At 44.4% G+C, this 17,517-nt stretch overlaps 1 protein-coding gene across 2 annotated transcripts; it reads left to right on the forward strand.

The window, feature by feature from the left end:
* Positions 1–1,950: 1,950 nt before the first annotated feature.
* Positions 1,951–17,168, forward strand: egln2 (egl-9 family hypoxia-inducible factor 2). Of its 2 annotated transcripts, none has more exons than XM_084350740.1 (6): positions 1,951–2,189; positions 2,722–4,196; positions 12,888–13,007; positions 13,208–13,344; positions 15,097–15,164; positions 15,291–17,168. In XM_084350740.1, the coding sequence occupies exons 2-6, from the start codon at positions 2,952–2,954 to the stop codon at positions 15,341–15,343; spliced, it is 1,623 nt and encodes a 540-aa protein (XP_084206866.1). In that variant the 5' UTR covers positions 1,951–2,189; positions 2,722–2,951; the 3' UTR covers positions 15,344–17,168. The 2 variants fall into 2 exon arrangements, with proteins under 2 accessions (XP_084206866.1, XP_084206867.1); XM_084350741.1 differs by lacking the exon at positions 1,951–2,189 and adding an exon at positions 2,311–2,439.
* Positions 17,169–17,517: the final 349 nt, after the last annotated feature.

Consider the following 17,517-nt stretch of genomic DNA (forward strand, 5'->3'; position numbering starts at 1 on the left):
ATGCTGCCCGTTTCTATGGTATATATATATAAATACCCTCTCAAGTCCACACCAAAGGGAGTTACTCGCCCCCACACAAAACACTGCTCCTGCACTGCCTGAAACGCCTGGTTCGGAGTCGAGCCTTTACTTCCGTAACACGTTACATTACTGCATTATCTACTGAGAAAAGTAATGCGTTAATTAAGCGTTACCAAAAATGACGGTAAAGCCCCTTTGTGATTCATTGCGCATGCCGGTTATATTGTCCAGACGGCATGTAGCCAACTGTACATGTACCTTTAAATGTACTTACTCTACCGTCATTTTGTAGCCTTCTTTACGGCCCGCAATCGTTAACTGCGCAGCCCTTATAACAGCAATGACGGACGCAATATAACATTTACAGCTTTTAATTTGCTAACAATCTGACAGCAAACTGGGCGGAGGCATGCAGTGTTAGGCTCAGCTGTTTCGATGAAAACAATACAACAAGCGCGTCACCTCCAGGCATAACTTGCATTTCACTGTGATGTTGTTCTTGCCCCTTTCGCCCAAAAATTAATGCTGTCATCTCTGCCATCTCGCTACATTGAAAAAGACCTTTTTCACGGCAGCCATATTGACATGAAATAGAAGGTAAACACAGGTTTATCCATCCATCCATCCATTATTTGAAACCGCTTATCCTTTTCAGGGTCACAGGGGGCCTGGAATCGATCCGAGCTGACACTGGGCGACGGCGGGGTACACCCTGGATAAGTCGCCAGGTTTAATTAACGACAATTATTGAGGGTTCTTTTGCATTTAGTGCAGCAGAGACTTTCTTGTGAGCCAACATGCACACTAAGCAGCACCCTGACTCTGTTTGTGACCTGTGTCGACCCTCCTGTTTTATCTTAAAATGGCTGCTGTGGAAAGAGGTCTATTAGCTAGCTCTGCATGCACAAGTAAAAGACAGTCTTTTTCAAGAAACAAACACTTTTATGAAAAAGTAACTAAATAACTTTTTATTTTATAACATATAAAACATGAATGTGTTATGAAATATATACATTTGCAGTAATAACTTGTAATATATAAACCTTGACCTTGTGACCTTTGTGATACAGGTTAAAATATCCTCTACGAGGCCGCAGTATTACCCCAAAGCCTTTAAATTCTTATCTAAAATACTTACAACTCTTAACTCCTGACCTGTGGTCTCTGTTGAAGCAGCTCCTGTTGCTTCGGTCTCAGCCGTTCCTTCTTGATCTGCTGCAGTCTCATCTGATCGTTGCCTCCCATGACTCTGCTGGGAGGCAGCTGCCCTCCCTGCTTCACTGGGGCACTCTGAGCATGTAGGTATGTATACACGCGTTCAGCACATATGTATATATGGGTGTGTATGTAAACATATTTATATTTAATACGTGATTTATTAATTGTACATATAGTATATCGAATTGTATATAGTCAGATGGGAGCGTACAAAGGAACAAAGGTACGAAGGAGGAGGATTAAATAGCCTAAGTGTATGTCAAATGTCAATGCTTGTTAATGGAATATACTTTGTAACATGCTTTTCATTTTATTGTGCTTATTTGTTGATCTAACTTAACTTTTTGTTTTGTTTTGACATTGCATTCATTCATTTATTCATTCATTCATCACTTGAATTGCAGATTGAGGCGTTACGTTACTCGTTACAACAAAAAAGTAGTGAGTACTCAGTCATTTGAACCTGCAGATGAATGCATGTGATGATCATGTAGTTTTTGTTTGTTTTCTACATGTTTAAGTGTGACTCTGGATGTAGGGCGGCTGCCCTCGGTGCAGCTGAGGTTGTCTGTAGTGGCGGCTGGTCACATGGCCTGTGTGCATGTATATGACAGGAGGGAGTGGAGAGGGGAGGAGGAGGAGGGTGTAGGGGGAGACAGAGGGAAAGTGGGGGCACTCGCTGACACAACGGAGGGAGCACTTTTTTTTTATATCTACGAGGTGACTGAAGGGACCCTGTGCGGCTCCCTCCGTCCCTCTGTTCACTCGGACGTGTCGGAGAGGCGTCGGTCGTGCTCACCCTCGCGGATATTATTTATAACCGACAAGAAAATTGGATGGGACACACACACACACACACACGCGGGCAAGACAATCCCGGAAATAACATGCGTACTCTCAGCCTGTCACGTACGCTCGCTGTGGATTTGCATTGCTGCCGGCTGCCGTAGGTAAGCAGCGGACTGAGGTCTCCTTCAGGGACGCTTGTATTCGCGTTTTTTTTTTATTAAAGGACATTGCAGCTTCACATTTAATGTTTTGACGCCCTGAAATGTGTGTTTTAAGCGAATCATTGCGTTTGGTGTGTGTGTTATTTTTTTTTTAAAGCAGGGACGTGAACATGAGGCTGCTAAGTTGGAAATCAATAGACGGAATATAAGTCGCAAAAATGGTGTTTCAGTGTAATTTCAGTCAGTAAAAGTGAGTTTTTTTTGTTGTTTTTTTTGTTTTACTCCTAGTTAATGATTACAACTTATTAGCTGCAGATATAATGCACTTATTATTGGTCTAATTATGACTATATAAGCTACAACCTCCCTGTTGGCACTGTGTTCTCGCCCCATTTAAAAGCAGGCCTATAAATACCTCTATAGATGTTTGTTGCAGCATATAAACACTGTAGATTTATGAACTCCAGCTCTGTGGCAAGTGATCTGCACTGTGCTATTAATAGGACTAAAGTGTATCATTTACTCTCCGCAGATATCCCACGCGGCCACAAAATGTGTATAAGAAGGATACAAACGCATATGAAGCTCCAGAGCATTAAATGAGAGCATGATGGCTGAAATAAAAGCAAGAGGAAGAGGACCGGGACGTGAAACTTCTCGCAGCTGTGGCAGAGCTCCTCTCCATCAGAGACAGCAGTGGCTCAGCTAGAAAATGAAGCGAGGACGTGAGCTACGTGCGCATCCAGCAGATGACGAGATGAAATGGAGAGCTTGGGACACACGGACCTTATAAACCCAAGCTCTTCCCGCGGACCCGTCGCTTTTTCACCCACACAGGAGAGAGGGACGAGCGGGCAGCAGCTCGTCAGTGCAGCTGCGGAGATTCACCGAGCGGACATGGGGCTGAACGGCTTTTGCGCGGCGCCGGTCGGGAGTCCGACCGCCGAGGAGTTACTGGCGGGTCTGGCTTCGCAGACCGACTCGCCCGCGATCACAACGCCGACGAAGCAGTCCAAAACCGGCGTGCCGCTCTACAGCGGCGGGGTGGTGTCTCCGTCTGCCACCGTGGAGGGGAGCCACGCCGGCGCTCTGGCCCACACACCAAACGGTTACCCGGCACAGATGAAGGGGCAGGCTGGGGTGACAGGCGGCCCCATGTACCCCCCCACCAGCAGAGCCTGTCTGGTGGAGAACGGGGACCGGACTGTTCATGAGAAGTGCCCCTCAGTGATGAGGAGGATCAACGGTGACCTGAAAGCCAGACAGGTCCAACAGCAGAAACGGAGAGGTGGGGAGAACCGGGACACGGGGTCAGGAAGTCTTAATGGTCTCATGGTTGGGTCAGCCGGGTTGGGGAGTTCTGTGGACCCAGGCGACTCGGACTCTAAACGGAGAAGGTTGGCTGATGGAAGTGTTGCTTTCAAATCTTCAGAGGCCTCCAGGGCGACGCGAGCTGTCGCCCCGCTCGCGGTCCCAGTCAGCAGCTCCCAAATGACTATCAGCCGTGTGCACTTTGTCACCCCTCAATCTCCCTTCATCCCTCCTGCCCCTCATACTAACCAGCACAACGGACTCAAAGTGGCCCCTCTGGGCCCGCCGGCTGCCTCCAGCCAGACCTCCCCAGTCAAGGCTGACAGCATCCCGACCCCGCCGCCTCCTACAGGGGCCGGCTGGTCGGCAGAGCGGATAGCCCTGCAGTACGTCGTCCCCTGCATGAAATACTATGGCATCTGCGTGAAGGACAACTTCCTGGGCCCTCAGCTGGGCGACAGGGTCCTGGAGGAGGTGGAGCTCCTAAACCGGAGCGGGAAGTTTCGGGGCGGGCAGCTGGTGAGCCAGAAGAGCATACCTTCTCGGAGCATCCGGGGCGACCAGATCGCCTGGGTGGAGGGACGGGAGCCCGGTTGCGTGAGCATCGGGGCGCTGATGGCTCACATTGATGAGGCCGTCATGTACAGCGCTGCCAATGGACAGCTGGGGGACTATGTCATCAATGGACGCACTAAGGTGAGGAACGGGGTGGGGATAGGTGGGGCATGTTTTCCATCCTCGACAGAAAACAGAGGCTATGAAAAAGCTGATGAAGGCGTGATGACATTGGAGTAAGTGGTTGGTTGTGTCATGTCTGCCCTGCTCTGTCTTCACACCACAATGGGAGAGTGAGCTAAGCGTCAGGTAGGATAGTCAGGATGAGCCCTGCGGTGTTTCCGGCACATGTGAGCCTGATAAGAAGGGACTGCGGGCTGAGCCTTCCTTCTAAGCTGGCCCTGTGCCCGGCTTCAGGCCTGCCTAAGTTCGCCCCTGCCTCTGGTACCCAGAAGAAAAATAAAACCTCTCTCTGGCTGTATCTCCTCTGTCATCAGTTTATCTCTGCCTTTGAAGACAACTTTTTCTATCACCACTTTCACCCATGCAAACATGGTGCCGCCGTGGTAAGAGTGCTCTGCACGCCTCAGTTTCTCTTTTCCACCAATGCTAAACAGCCTATAGCTATTCTGATTCCTCTTCATCGCAGTCTGAAGCCGGCCCGGCAGGCAGTCGATCTCTCTGTCCTCCACACAGCCGTCATGGACATTGCGTGAAGGACAGAGAATCCCCCCTCCCCCCGCCTCTCCTCCCTGTAGTGACGCAGTCGTGGGTTATCTGAGCCAGGTGATGTCAGTGACCCTTTGTGATTGAAGTCTGGCCTGTTCTCAATCCTGAAACTAGACGATGCTATCCAATCTTTTCGCTGAATCTCCTGGTTTTAAACATTATGGAAACACAGCGCGGTAGAGTGAAAAACACTCACGTTAAGTAACTTAATTGTCTTTCCTGTCCGTCACTGTTCTGTAACTACGACTGGTTTTTCCCCTATCAGCTGTTAGTTAACCATTATGTGCCGGTCTAGACTGTTACCCAACATGCTCTGTGTTCCAACAGCCCCTTTGTTCAGTACAACAGATATACAAGTATTGCAATGCTCACAGACGACGCAGGTTTGACAGCTAACTGTGTCAAACTGTTAGAAATCCAAGGATAAGTCTTGGTACGTAGTCTGGTCTGATCTGGAAAAGTAGTCACAACACTACGGTTGAATTAGGTGAAAGCTGTTACCTGGCAACCGCAGGTTAACTTCTGCAGTGCTCGCTTAATCAACAGCTATAAACAACTATAAATGAAACAGTGCTATAATTGTATTCAGTATTCACCCCTGTCGTCTCTCAGTCTATCTGCCCCACAACCTCATTCACCCCGTCTCTGCACACGTCGCACCTTGCCCCCTGTGCACGTCTAGTCGTTGACATAAGCCAGAGGTCGTATTTGAACAGCAACTGGTTGGGCATACCTCACACCAGCAACCTTCGCTCTCTCACATACATAGGTACCGGCTGACTGAGCTGCTGTCAGGCCAAAGTCTTGCTTTTGTCTGCAAAAGCATCAGCACTGAAGATTGTTTTTATACTTCAGCACCAAATCTGCAGCTCAGGCCACTGCTGAGTTGCGTCCACATATGCATTCACGTCGTCTCTCTTTGGAAAAGATATTGAAAACCCCTCTTCATCTCTCGGCGCTTCGAGCTGCGGCTTCGTTTCATGAGGATTTAATTGGTGAAATCAACATTGTCGCTTTATTCGATTGTGGTTATGCGATCCATCAGCGCGTGCTTCAATGAAGTGAACTAGGGCTGCACAATCAATCAAAAATATTAGTGCAATGTCCATGTGTGACAAAACAGCTGTCCTACAAATCTTGTTGTTTTGGACATACAAATGTGACATCGTCATGATTTTGATGTGAGTTTTAGTGAAAATGAAAATGGATGGACTCTCAAACGAGGCTTGAGAAACAGTCGAGAGAAGTTGTCTGTCATGTCCGTCCATAACTTCCAGAAGCTTATCGTTCGGTATCGTTATCTTTATGTGTTCCTTTCCAAGTTGTCCACTGAGTGTTTCGCTGGCAAATAGTGCATAATCCAAACTGGTCTTTGCTCACATCCCTCTATTTGCCCTTGGTACATAACAAAAAGTTCAGTGCTGCACAGAACAAAATGTCCTGGCCGAGAGGACTGCAGGAGACAGCGTAGTGATGGATACGATGATGGAGTCTGAACGAGGGAGGGGAAGTGATGGGAAAATAAAAGGAAGATCAGGGAGGAGTACATCCAGATAGAAGGTCGCTGCGTCTGTTCCGACCTCTTCTTTCTCCCTGATAACCTGATTTCATTTCGACCCGTTCCTTCATTTTGTCACTTTCCGTCTTCTCCTCTATTCTGACCTCCTTTTCCTTTCCCCTGTCCTCTGCTTCACCCCCTTTCTCCTTCATCTTATCAACCCTCTACGACACTTGGACACAATATTTCCCAGCCGTTTCCTTGGTAACAGGCCCATACAGAGTCGAACACTGCATTGTGTATGAAAGAGATGGAGAGAGAAGGAGAGGGGCTGGCAGCGCCTGAAATAACGCCTCACCAGCAGTGGTGTAATATCGCTGCACCCTGACTAACGGTTAGTCAGCAGGAGTCCGGCTTCGCTGCCTGTTAGATCATCAGTAGGAAGGATTACAGTGTTAACAATGAAAGGACGATTCAGTTAATACGTCCGAAGGAGATGCTGGGAAAGTTTTGTGTCATGGGGAAGAGAGAAACAACTCAGGGCAGGGTAACGAGACACACGAAGAGGGAGGGGATAGACTGGAAGTGAGAGTGTGAGGAGGAGTGGGAGGATTTGCGTTGAGCGAGCAAGGAGGGACGATGCAGTAGAAGCTCTGGCATAATGAGAATGTCTGCTGCAGCAGCATGTCCTCAGATGCCCCTCCTAGAGCTCAACAGTGCCACCACACAGGCAGGAGCTAGAAGTCAAACGCTCACACACTCAATGCAGCTGCAGACGTCTGAGCTAGCGTGATTGGATGGATGACGGATGATAAATTTGCCCTTTTGGTATTAATTTAGTCTCCATTCTGTTCAGAAGCAGATCACATATTCACTACTAGTTAATCAACATTTTTATATGATGGGAATAGCGCCTCAGTTTTCATGTGCATGACACTGTGTGACCTTCAAATAAAAAATGTAATGAATTAAATAGTCCTGTTGGTGATTTAGCTCACAGCTGCTTACATTTTTTTCATCAAGATCCATGTTTTATTCCCTGACGAAAATGTTAAAAATAAAAACGCCCTATCTCACAATGTTAATGATAGAGGAACAATTCCCTGGACCTGTCCCTGACCTTTTATCCGGATCCGCACCAAAACTTAATGAGGTCTATTCTGGGCTGAGACCCATCCTCTGTCCAAGTTTCATGGAAATCTGTACAGTAGCTTTTGTGTAATCCTGCTGACAAACCAACCAACAAATGGACACAAGTGAAAACACAACCTCTTTGGGTAATTCGTTTCAGCCCTGAAATGCAGTTTGGTCTCAAACATGGTTTTCCCCACTGTATTTTGTTGTTGGCATTTGTCACAACACATTTAGAGTATATGTATAATATAAAGCATTTTATTATTCAGTATAATTGCATACATGCATACACCCACAGAAACACACACACACACACAGTTTTTCCATCCCAATGTTCAGCGGTGACTCATTTCTAATGAGTGCCGTTGGGGCCGTAGCAGGATTGACTCATGAGGGCTGAGCACACTTTATCACTTTTTCTTTTGGTTTCTTTTATGTTCATATAAAAAGAACCACCGTAATATAAATACTAAATGACACCTGAATATTTGATCATGTTTACAATTCTTCTCCAATTATGGTCCCTTCCAGCAGTAGTGCGGTAAATTGGATCACGACCTCTGGACATTACAGAAACACACTCACACGCAAGGCGATATCACTTCAGTAGGTGCTGTGTAGCCGTGACTCAGCATCGACTGGTAGAGGCTGATACGTGGTAACTTTAGCGATGAAACCCAGTACACCAACCTTTAAAACATACACACAGACTAGTTTTTCCTGTAAGTTGAAGGCAAGATTTTAATAGATAACACCACAAAACTTCTGCAGCAACTATTTTTATATTTCAAGTTGTCTGAAAATGTATGTTTAAGTGTGCAAATTTGGCATTATCCGATTGGATCCGCACTAATTTGGATACTTTTCCAGAACAGAAATCTGACCTAAATGTGTGGTTTGGACATTTTCTTTCCACTTGTCTGAAACAAGACGTGATGTTTCGCTCGTACTGTCTAGCCTTAAACCAGTCGAGCATTGTTTGTGTTGCAGTAAATCCATAAATCTATTAAGAGCCCGGATAAAATGGCCGGTTATTATTTCCTCAAAAACAATTGCAGATCCATAGCCTGACCTCTGACCTTCACAGTCTGTATCTGAATAATGAGTCATGATATGATCCAGGGAGGACAGCACACATAAGATTGGATTGACACAGCAGTTCATCGCAATTCAGTTCATTTCACTCTCAAATCCTATGTGATAAAAAAACAATTACAGCTGATCCTAATTTAAACCACACCCTGTGTCACTCAAGCTGCCTCTGAGTAATCAGCTGTGGAAATTAAGCAAGATAGCAGTGCTGCTTGACAGTTAGCGGCTCAAATTGTTCCAGCCCCGAAGATTGCAAACATCTGTGGTGCGACAGTGTCCTTGAGCAAGACCCTGGCCCACTCCCAACATTCAGAGTGACTCCCAGATTTCGATGCTAGTTTCTAACACATTTAATGTTAATTAAAGTCTGTGAGGGCTCCGTTAAGGTTTAAGGTGAATCTTTGCATTTCATACATGTAGAGCATTGTCTTCTCGACTTATCGCACATGCAGCACTCATTCGAGGAAGCACACATGATCTCCATTAAATCTAGCTTCTTCGTGAATGCCACTCCAAAGTTAATTGTTTCTGCTATCAGCTACATCAATTAAGTCACGGCGGGCTGCCCACTCATTCTTTTTAGCACCCCAGCAATCCCGGGCTTCATGTAACCTTGCATAAAAATGACCTGTGCGGGTTAAAGATAACGTGTGGAAAAAAGTACATCTGTATCAGATTTGAGATTAGAAAGTGAGGTATTGGGTTTTTGAAAAAAAGCAACGGTTCCCTCTGTCTCCTCCCTGACCCTGCATCTGACCCATGTGCACAAACAGGACCAGTGTAGGTCACTTAAGAAGGTGTCTTGACTGGTTATCCATGTGTTGGTGCTTTTTAAAGATGTACACAGTCCTTAAGCAGGGGAGTGGAGTGGAGGTCACCCATGCTACCTTTGTGTGACTGGGACTCTTTGATCTGGCATCCATTTTTAGGGCTGCGACTATTATTTTTTATTGTCGGTTAAGAAGTTGTTTGGTCCATAAAATGTGTCAGAAATTGGTAGTTACATGCTGATCTTTTTGTGCAGTTTACCATCATAGAGGAGAAAAGAAACCAGCACATGTAGTAAATCTTACATAATGACGCGTGTTCCTCCCCTCACTCTCTTTCCCTGACGAGCAGTAATGGAGGTATTTTTTATCTATCTACCCCCTCTCTCCACTATCATTCCTCTTATCAGAATCTGCTTGCAGCAGTCTGAGTTTTATTTTGGTTCTTGTCCAGAACGGCCTGTTCCAACTGCCCAGCCATCACCTAGACAGCCGGCTATCTACCCAGTTATGCCATTATGGCCACTAATGCTGGTGCCTGGCAGACAGGTGGTCGGTGCCAATTAGACCTCGCTGTCGGCGCAGAGATGAAGGAGCCAGGATGGCAGAAACGACAGATAGGATCGAGACGTGCCGTGTCACGCTGTGTGTCTGAATGTTTCGTGTGTGTGTGTGTGTGTGTCTGCTGACAGACGGAGAATGAAATCATGTGGATGTATGTGAAACTTGAAATACTTGTGACGTGTGATTAACTCACATCTACTTTTTTGAATAACATAACGCTCCTCTTAAATTAAATGCCATCTCCTGCCTCAGCTTTAGTGTAATCGTTGTGTATTTTTATGTGTGCATATTTGTGTGTGTGATGTGTTTATGCTGCAGGCTAGGGCTGAGCTGTCTGGTGTGGCATATTACATGCAAATTGTGGTTAATTACAGTTGTTAGGGCTGTTGCCAGTTTGAAAAAAGATTTGCTGTGCTTGCTGGGAAAACCCACTTTGAATACATGCAAACCCAAAAATAATCACTCTTATCCTTATATGTACAAAGAGAAAATCCACCCTTGAGCTCAGTTTATTTTGAATATATTTCATAACCATTGCTGTCATAAAAAAAAAAAACCCTAGTATCGACAGTAGTGGCGAGTTTTATTTACATGACAATTCATGGTAAGAGAGCGGATATATTTCCTGGTATTTCGAAACAAATATGTACGTTAATGTCATTCTTAAATATGGACTGTGAACTTCTGCATACATTTTTTATAAAAAAAAATCAAAACAAGTCAAAACAAGTTCCCGTCTGCACAAAAAGGGCATCTCTCCCTACAAGACAGAGTATCAGGTGAAGCAAGAGCTTGGTATGAGAGTTGCGACAGTGGGTCATGTGAACCTGACACTGACAGCAGTGTGCTAAAAGAAGACTTCTCTCTACAGGACTTTTTCACGTGGTGATAAGTGGTGATAATCTTGCTGGGTTAGCAAATACGGGAACCATGGGATAATTCATATCCGTCATCAGAGATTCTGATTCGACAGATTTGAACATTGGAAAACAAAGTCACAATTGAAGGCACCCTGAGGAGTCTGTTTCCATTGAGTGTTTCTCGCTAAATGCAATACGTGCTTCCTTGAGCGCTAATGTGTTTTGCTTGCTCGCAGTCTTTTCCAGCTGTCAGTCAGTGGAACAATAGTCTGGACTGTCTGTGCATGTGCGTTCCTGTGGCGCAGGACCCACCCTAAAAAACACTGCTCTCTAGCAAATCACAACTGCCCATTTCATTAGTCCATTTCATGTGTATCCTGAAAAGGATTTACCTCAGCCAAGAAGGTTATTGGTGTAGTTGTACTAGAACGCAGTAAATTCTTGTATGACGTCATTCCTAGCTCCGACTTCAATGGAAAAACAGAAACACAAAATGGTTTGTTAGCAGGATTACACAAAAACTTGGATGGAGGATGGGTCTCGGCCCAGAATGAACCCCATTAACTTTTGGTGCAGATCTGGATGAAGGAACGTATCCAGGAATTTATTCTCGCTTTCTTTAACAAAGCGAGATGGGGCGTTTCCCCCAACATTTGTTAATTTCTCAGACATTAATGCATGGATCTTGATGAAGAAAATCTAGCTTATATTTTATGTAGGTGGCTGGTATCTATGAGTGAATACAAAAGAGGATTGTGGAGCCAAAATTAAAGGAACAACACATTTGTTCTCTGACAGCCTTAATAACTACATCATTAACAAAACAGATCACTCATAACAAGATCAGCTGCTTTCCTGTATATGCTCTATCGTTGCGTGCACGCACAGGTTTCTTTTTTTCTCTGCGCACATTTGATATGTTCATTTTGACGCAGCAGGTCTGGTTGTCAGTTGGAGCCTGGAGCGAAAGGTCCGGAGGTTAATGAGCTCTGACTGTGGGGCGTTTGTCGGTAATGAGAGCTGACAATGACGGTGATGGCAGCTGAACAGAGTCGTACACAACCAAGCTCACTTGGCTGTGAATGAGGAGGAAAACACCACAATGAGGAGTCGGAGGGAGCGACTTGCTCCCTGACCGAAGCCCTCCTACGCAAAAACCTGCTGTCGCTTTGGTTTGAGTTTCATAAACGACACAAGAACGTGTCTTAGAAAGAGTTCTGTTTGAATCCTCTGGGTTAAGGCTCTCACACAAAGCTTAAGTGTCAGGTCGATACTGCAGCTGTGCAGAACCTGTTACTCATGAATGATAGTGTCCCGGGATCCAGCTGAAGTGATGCGGCGACTGTGATATTGAAACTCTCCCCATGCAGAACAATATAAGTCAAGAAAGTGACAGGATCTGTCTTTGTGCGTCAGCCTGGGGAGATAATACAGAAGCTATTACTCGACGTGCTGCCAACTATCATCATCTAAAAATCTCCCTCTGCCAGTAAAGGCTGATTTCAGTCGGCTTGTGAATCAGCTGAAAAGACTTGTGTGGAAACTATTCACACAACTCCAGCCTGAAACATGAGCTTCTTTCTGTGGTTCAGGCTGATATTTCATAGTAACACAGGCCCTGCTGCAGTGCATTTACAGTCACGTGGTCCCGTAGTGGCCCTGGTCTGGAATGCGCATTGACTGAAGAGCTCTCACGCAGGTCTCGGTTCCTCTCGGGCTCCCCAGAGAGAGCGGCGCTCTCCTGCTTCACGGCCTCCAAACACAGAGACGTCAAGCAGGGGAAATACCAGCGTGAGACCATTGTTTGAACGTGGATACTCTATCTTCGGATCATTTTGTAGCTGGGAACAACGGCTGAACTCTGACACATTTCTCTGCCCCTTTTCCCTCTCGTGACACAAATTATTTAGGAAATCTAATATTAATGATCGTACTAGTCCAACTGGAAAATACTCTCACAGAAGGCGATTAATAGTTGCCGACTAATTTTGATTTGATTTGATTTGATTTGATTTATCGACTAACCGTCGCAGCTCGAGACAAAATTCACTTCAGAAGAAAAAAAATCTAGTTTATCGGATGAGGAAATTAAAAACCTTAAGTCACTGCTGTCTCAATTTGTTTTTGTTTTGATGCTGCATCAAGCGCTTTTTTGCTCAACTAACGATCTCATTCCTTCTGCTTTTAGGCCATGGTTGCCTGTTACCCAGGTAACGGGGCAGGGTACGTCCGCCATGTCGACAACCCAAACGGTGACGGACGCTGCATCACGTGTATCTACTATCTGAACAAGAACTGGGATGTCAAGGTACATTTTTAGTGTAAATATGAATTTAAAGGTGCATACCTTTAATTGATCTAGTATCATAGAACTCATTGGAACATCTTTCAGTGTGACTTTCTGAAAGCAATTTTTCAAGTTCTCCGGATTTTTTTATTTTAAAAGTGTACACCGAGTTACTTGTGTGACTGTGGCTGTGCTTCCTGTGTGTGTTTGCGTGTTTGTAGAAACAAGGAGGGATGCTGCAGATCTACCCCGAGGGCAAAAATGTGGTAGCCAGCATCGAACCTCTGTTTGACCGGCTGCTCATCTTCTGGTCTGACCGCAGGAACCCACACGAAGTCAAGCCGGCCTACGCCACTCGGTCAGTAACTCTTCAAACATGCTGGAGTCTGCTCGCGCACAAACTCGTATAAAGTTATGCCATGATTTTATTTTTGTATGGGAAGAGGCAGGGCACGCTGCCAGAATTGGCAGTTGTGTAAATCTGGCATATTTTAGTACACTCTCCAGTGTAAATACACACAATATAATTAATGATGTGTTGGTTATAATGAGAATAAACTGCAAATGAGTGTTTAAATAATTTAACACTGTTTGCACTGAAAACAAAATTAGATTAATTATACATTTTTAATATACGAGCCCAGCAGGTTAAATAGCGCAAAGATGCACAAACACAAACACACACACACACACACACTGGCAGACACACACAGACAAAGGCAGATCTATATCTGTGTTTGCATGGAGTCTTTTCTTTTCTGTTTCCTCTTTCCTGCTCTCCTCAGGTCAAGAACTGATTTACTCAGGAACTTAGATCAGTTAAAAAGTGACAGAAATAAGATTATATTGAAAGAAAGAAACCGCGATCCACATCTGGTAAACTTTATTTGATGCTCACATGAGATAGGCACACTTAAGCGCTTGCACGCACCTGCACACACACCTGCACACACACCGCTTTTTAAGACGTAGCAGCGAATAGTTGCGTCTGCGACACATACCTTTCCACTCCTGCATTTCCTCCCCTCCTCTCCTCTCCTCTCCATCTGACTGCTGGGGGGCGAGGTGGAGCCGGAGGCAGGAAGTATGTGTTTCCTGAGGGGGTCGGCGGGAGGAAGAGGGGAGGAAGGTTCGATTGCAAGACTCGTGCTGGAGAGGCACAGACATGAGAGACAGGAATAAACAACACAGCCCCACAGGAGAGACTAGAAGCTGGAGGGATTAACCCTCTGCTGCCCTGAACATCTGCTACCCTGGACAGCCAGATAACCCTTCACTAATTAAGACATTTTTATACTAGATTTTTATGTCATACGAGACATTTCCCGTCTGTCGTCTCTATCTTTCTAAGATCAGTTTTTACCCTTTTGAGCTGATTATTATCAAAAGGGAATATTATTATTTATTCACGTCTCAGCCATTTTCTTGGCCTTTCATAGGCCGTTTTGTTTTAACTTTCACCATTTCTAGGTATTGTACTGACAAACGATAAGAAGTGGACAGCTTCAAGCCCGTCAATTTACGCCTGGCATTAAATACGTCTTGAGTGACCTCATGATCAGATCTCACTTCCTCGCTCTACATATATGCAAATATACACCGGAAAAAAAACAATACAACGTTTTTATACACAAGAAAGAAATATCTCCATGTATTATGTTTACCAAATTAACAACAAGGTCCAAACAGTTAAGAATGTGTTGTAGACAGCCCTTCACAACATTTATACAGTTTCTCCTAACACAACAAGTCTCAAAATCTAGGGTTTTTTTAAGGGAGCCTGGTGAATATCTCTACGGATGACTCAGTCATTAGTTACTGTATTTATAAATTTAGACATGTTTACCATCAGTATTTTATACAAACTGACACTTTTTACCAGTGATTTAGAATTTACCGTAGCCCTTAAAATCAGTCAGTTTGTTAAGGGAGTCTGGGGACATTGCTGTTACTTGTCCAATGGTTAGTTGAAACAGATGTCTGCTGCTGCAGCTTAACAGAGCCCAAACAGGCAATTTACAGATCAGATCCCTCAGGACGCATGTTGATACCAGGTCTGAACAGCCTCTTAGTCTCATTAAAATCTCTTTGTCCTCCTTGTGTCTCACAGCTATGCCATCACAGTCTGGTACTTTGATGCCAAAGAGAGAGCTGAAGCTAAAGAGAAGTACAAACTGGGTAAGCTTCTTCACCATTCAGCGTCAGTTTCACATACTTTCCTAACTTTTCAATGCACTGTATCACTTTCTGGTTATATTTGTTAATATTGTATGTGCCTAATATGCTCTATCTGTGTGTCCATAGCAACAGGACAGAAAGGTGTTCAAGTGCCTGTCACTCAGAACAGCAGGACATAAATCTCATCTTATCACTGGAGAGCACTCCGAAAGTATAATGTGCCTTCCTGAACTGTTAATGGACGTCGAGATCATAAAGGGAGACACCGTTAAACTGTCAGTTATCTCTGCAGCGACCGTGCCACTTTTACAGTGTCAGCTGTACGTCACTGGCTGTGTGACGTAATGTTTTCCTGCCATGTGATTGGGCTGCTGATCAAAGAGGTGGCAGATAAAGAGCACAATGGACTGGATTGTGTGGCAGAGGAAAGCGCCGTGTCAAAACAGAAGAAGGAGAAGAAGAAAATGACTTCGACCTCTCGCTGAATCATGTATGAAGACAAGAAACTGAAAACACAGACTCCTTAATTTGATTTTGTTGCAGTTTTGCCTGTTCAGTTATCGGTGATGTTGTGGTGTAGTGAGAAATCATTGTTTTACTCTGCTCTGGTGTCGATTTCATTTCAAGGAGAGTGATGATGAATCAGTGGACATACAGTGGTGGTGGAAAGGGGCGCAAGTCTGTGATGTGGTCCCCTTGTCTCATGATGTGGGCAAGTGTGTACGTGTGGTCCGTTGTGAAAGACAGAGGCACAGAAAAGACGAGGCATCGAGTGGTGGTTAACCATGATGCAGTCCTCCATGTCAGTCCTGGCACAAGCACTTAAACCTAAACATTACAGGGACGCACTTAAAACTTGCATGAGGACAACTCTACACATGTAGCACACAAGTAGAGTTCAGGAAACGGTCCAGGAGCCTCAAAATATTCACATCAAAAAATGATTAATTCTTCTCCTTTTTTTTAGCAGTTGCATTGTGTGAATCAGATTTTGAAGACTGCACCCGCAATAAAAAAATAGTTCGACTCAAAATATTTTGATTACATGTAAATTTTCCATCTAATTTTATTATATACGTTCAATGAAAAGTGTCAGATTTAAAGATGCAATAGGTAATAGGGCAACATATCACCAAGGTAAACACTAGCTGCTGCTAAAGTGGGTTAACCTGCTAAAAGTCGCCTATAGACCCCGTTCCCCAATACCCAGCAGTTACTCAAGTGTTGTGCTGCCCCCTATTTGTTTGGAGTGGCCTTGGACAGGTAGCCCATGTTTAACTTATTACATCTTTAAATGTGACCCTTTACATTGAACCTATGTAAAATAATTAGATGGAAAATGTTCATGTAGTTGAAATACTGAAAGTCACTATTTTAGGAAAATGCACAAAGCTTTTCTTCATAACCGTAGAGCTGTGCTCTCTGTATGACTGAAATACACGACTCACACTTGAGACAAGAGGCGAGCTGTGCAGCGACATGGGGTCAAAACAGGGTTTGATGAAACAGAGTGTGTTTTCTGTGTCGGCGCGTGCGTGTGTGTGTGTGTGTGCTCATTAGCTTCTCTTACCTGTTCTTAACAAGATGGAAACAGTACGTATCACCAGAGCGGATGCTATTAGACAAACCTTCTGCCCAAACAAACACACACCTGTACACTTAAGACCATTTACAGTCTAAAGCACAGAGTCAAGCATACACTGTATGTGAACTGCAGGGTCAAACTACTGTCTGCTCGTGTGTGGGATCGAGTGTTTGTGTGTAAATGTGTGTGCTTGCACATGTATGTGACGATGTCCACCGTCAAGGAGGGTCACAGGTGTTTTCTCAGTGTGTTTTGGTGAAAGAGATGGTTATTTTTTGAAAAAGCACTTTATTGTTTGGTAATACCATGGGTGAATGATAGAAAAAATATAACTGAAAATGTAGATTAATGCCTTTATGCTGTGGATAATATGGTCATTCAAATGCAATAGAAACTAAAACAATGAGAACAAATGGAAATTGTTTGCCTTATTCTTTTGTTTTTATTTTTCAGTATTTAATTAAAACCTGTCTGTTTTTGTACACAAAGAATGTGTAATTGATTTAGTGGGAACAAATCTGAGCTGAATCCCAGTTTTATTCAACTAGAGAGATGAGAACAAGAGAGCAGCACCTGACACATTTTGAAGATTAAATACAGTCAATCTCAATCGTGTACACGAGGCTCTGCTTTTCACTGACAAAGACCGATATTATGTCCGTAGATATGTAAATATGCATTGTTTGATAACCATCAATTTTCATATATGGCATACCGTAAAACCGGTGTACGAGTGCAACCCTATATATGGCTAAAATAAACATTAAG

The sequence above is a fragment of the Pagrus pagrus genome (assembly GCF_965226575.1).
Source record: "Pagrus pagrus genome assembly, chromosome: 4".
NCBI lineage: Eukaryota > Metazoa > Chordata > Actinopteri > Spariformes > Sparidae > Pagrus > Pagrus pagrus.